We start from the raw sequence: 2,370 nt of genomic DNA on the forward strand, positions 1-2,370 counted from the left end.
GGGCGCGAGGAAGACACGGGGGTCAGAGGTGGGTGCAAGTCTTCCTGCTCATTCTCTCAGCAGGTCTTTATACTGTGTAGCAAGTAGTTAATTACAATAATGCACAGGGTAAGTTAATGAGAGATACCATAAATTGTCATAAACGTTCTCAAGGACAAGGGGAACAAAGGATTTTTTTCTTAATGTTTTATGGTATACTAAATTATACATTTTTGTGATAATTGTCATGTATACAGATGTTTAACTATAACTCAAGTGAGAGGGATCTGGGAAAGGATGAGCTTGTTAGCAAAGGGCTATTAGGGGTCTTAGGAATGTAATAAATTGTGTTAGCAGAGTTATCAGTGATTGTCTAAAAAAAGCTAATGGCTAATTTAAGGCTAGCAGAGTAGTTCGTGATTATTTTAAAAAGGAGTAAATTAAGAAAAAGTTGTACAGTCTTGTATTAAGCAACACCTGTGTAAACAAGGTCAAAAAGTTGTCCATGAGTCCCATGCTCTGGGAATCTTATCTGAGATTTGTTTTTTATTTAAAAAAACCAAGGAAGCTTCCCAGGAGTTTTTATGCCCTGGGGTCTTATCTCTCCTGGGGCTTGCCTTTTGTCTCCAGAGACAGGAATTTCCTGCCCTGGGGCCGCTTGCCTTGGTCAGGCAGCTGCCTTATGAGGCTGAGGCAATCCAGTTATAAACTAATGGTTGCTCAGAATATTTTGATATTATGATAAGACAAAAAAGGGAAGTTGTAACATAAGTTAGCAATGAAAATTCTGATTTTTCAGAGCTTTTCCTTTTCTATCCAGAATTTGTCAGTCAATAGAAGTTGCATAGCTTGTGTCAAATAAGAAAGACAAAGAATATAATTTTTAAATCAAACACGTGAAGTTAACCATCCTCTTGTGGGCAAAAGTCCACCCAAAAGGGATTGGCCCAAAGCAAGGCCTGAAAGCTGCCTCAAGCCTCAAGCGCCTTCTGGCCCTGACCCATAGAAAAGGGTCAGGAATGGCCAGACAAGTCTGGGAGGAAAAGAGCAAAATCAAAATCAATATAAACACTGCAATAGTCAACCTCCATATGGGTCTCTCCCCCACATCGCTTTCAACCAATCCAGGGCCCAGAAACATGTGTCTTCATCACATGCTCTCTGCTCCATGTGGTTTCCTCACATCTCCTACTGGCTCTCCATCCTGCTTCCTTCCTCTCCACATTCCTTCTCTTTCTCAGCTCAGCTCCACCCTCCTTCTGGGTGGGGCAGGGAACCTGGACCTTCCCCTTTGCCTAGGGACCACCCTGTTATTATTCCCACTTCCAAATCTCTACTGAGGTTTTCAGCATCACATCTGTGACCTCTGAGTTGACAAACATTTCAAGGGGAAATCAGCTCAGCCCTGTTCTTTGCCTCTCTCAGAGCATCTGGCTCCATATTTTCTCCCTGCATTAGGAGCTCTGCAACACTACCAACACCACTGGATTATCCCCACTTTCCCAAGCTCACAACAGTGTTTGTCTTAAAGTAGAAACTTCAGCATTGCCAGAGACAGAACTCTCCATACAGAAGGGGAACTCTAAAATTATGATGCCATGGCTGCTCAGTTCATCTCAGTCTCTTTCCCTGGGTTAGCAAGCAATTTAATTTTATTTTCTGATCTTCACCCCACTAATCCACTAACTGATCTCACTGCTCTGCAGGAAACCAGACCCAGGGGCTACCCCTGTGCACCCACTCCCCATCTACACCAGCAGTGTCTGCAGCCTCAGAGGAAGGTGCAGCCAACTGCTCAGGTGAGAGGACCCCAGGAACAGAAAAATATTCTCCTCCCGGGTTACACCCCCTCTACCTCCCCTCCGCGCCTCCCTGCCTCCCTGCCTCCCCGCCTTTGACCTGACTCTCTCCTCAGACAGCCCACAGCTCCGCCTGGTGGGCGGAGGCCATCGCTGCGCCGGCAGAGTGGAGATCCTGCACCAGGGCTCCTGGGGCACCGTGTGTGATGGCGGCTGGGACCTGCGTGATGCCCACGTGGTGTGCAGACAGCTGGGCTGTGGAGAGGCCCTCAACGCTACGGTCTCTGCCCACTTTGGGGCAGAATCAGGGCCAGTATGGCTAGACGGGATGCAGTGCACAGGAAACGAGTCCCACGTGTGGAAGTGCCCGTCCCGGGGCTGGGGGCGCCATGACTGCAGACGCAAAGAGGACGCCGGGGTCATCTGCTCAGGTCAGGGCTGCCCACTGTCCAGACCAGGTGGGCTTAAGGGGATGGAGCTGTGAGGACGGACTCTGAAAGGATAGAGGGGACCTAGCCTCTACTCGAGTCCCTGACTGGTGCTTCCTTTCATCCTGTGGGAGCTGAGGTTCTGTTTCCTCCTTCTCAGCAAC

General features: G+C 48.3%; 2 protein-coding genes across 2 annotated transcripts in view; both read left to right on the forward strand.

Annotated features, from left to right (window-relative positions):
* The window catches only part of LOC101620266 (antigen WC1.1-like), a 75,760-nt gene extending 73,659 nt beyond the window's left edge, over nucleotides 1–2,101 (forward strand). Inside the window, exons 18-20 of the mRNA XM_012732329.1 lie at nucleotides 1,686–1,778; nucleotides 1,895–2,016; nucleotides 2,081–2,101. Coding sequence (XP_012587783.1) covers nucleotides 1,686–1,778; nucleotides 1,895–2,016; nucleotides 2,081–2,101 — 236 coding nt within the window. The remainder of the gene's footprint in view (nucleotides 1–1,685; nucleotides 1,779–1,894; nucleotides 2,017–2,080) is intronic.
* Nucleotides 2,102–2,106: 5 nt separating this feature from the next.
* The window catches only part of LOC105854336 (antigen WC1.1-like), a 6,232-nt gene continuing 5,968 nt past the window's right edge, over nucleotides 2,107–2,370 (forward strand). The window contains exon 1 of the mRNA XM_012732330.1: nucleotides 2,107–2,209. Coding sequence (XP_012587784.1) covers nucleotides 2,107–2,209 — 103 coding nt within the window. The remainder of the gene's footprint in view (nucleotides 2,210–2,370) is intronic.

This window comes from Condylura cristata, unplaced genomic scaffold (assembly GCF_000260355.1).
Source record: "Condylura cristata isolate star-nosed mole 26May11 unplaced genomic scaffold, ConCri1.0 scaffold00034, whole genome shotgun sequence".
NCBI classification, from domain to species: Eukaryota; Metazoa; Chordata; class Mammalia; order Eulipotyphla; family Talpidae; genus Condylura; species Condylura cristata.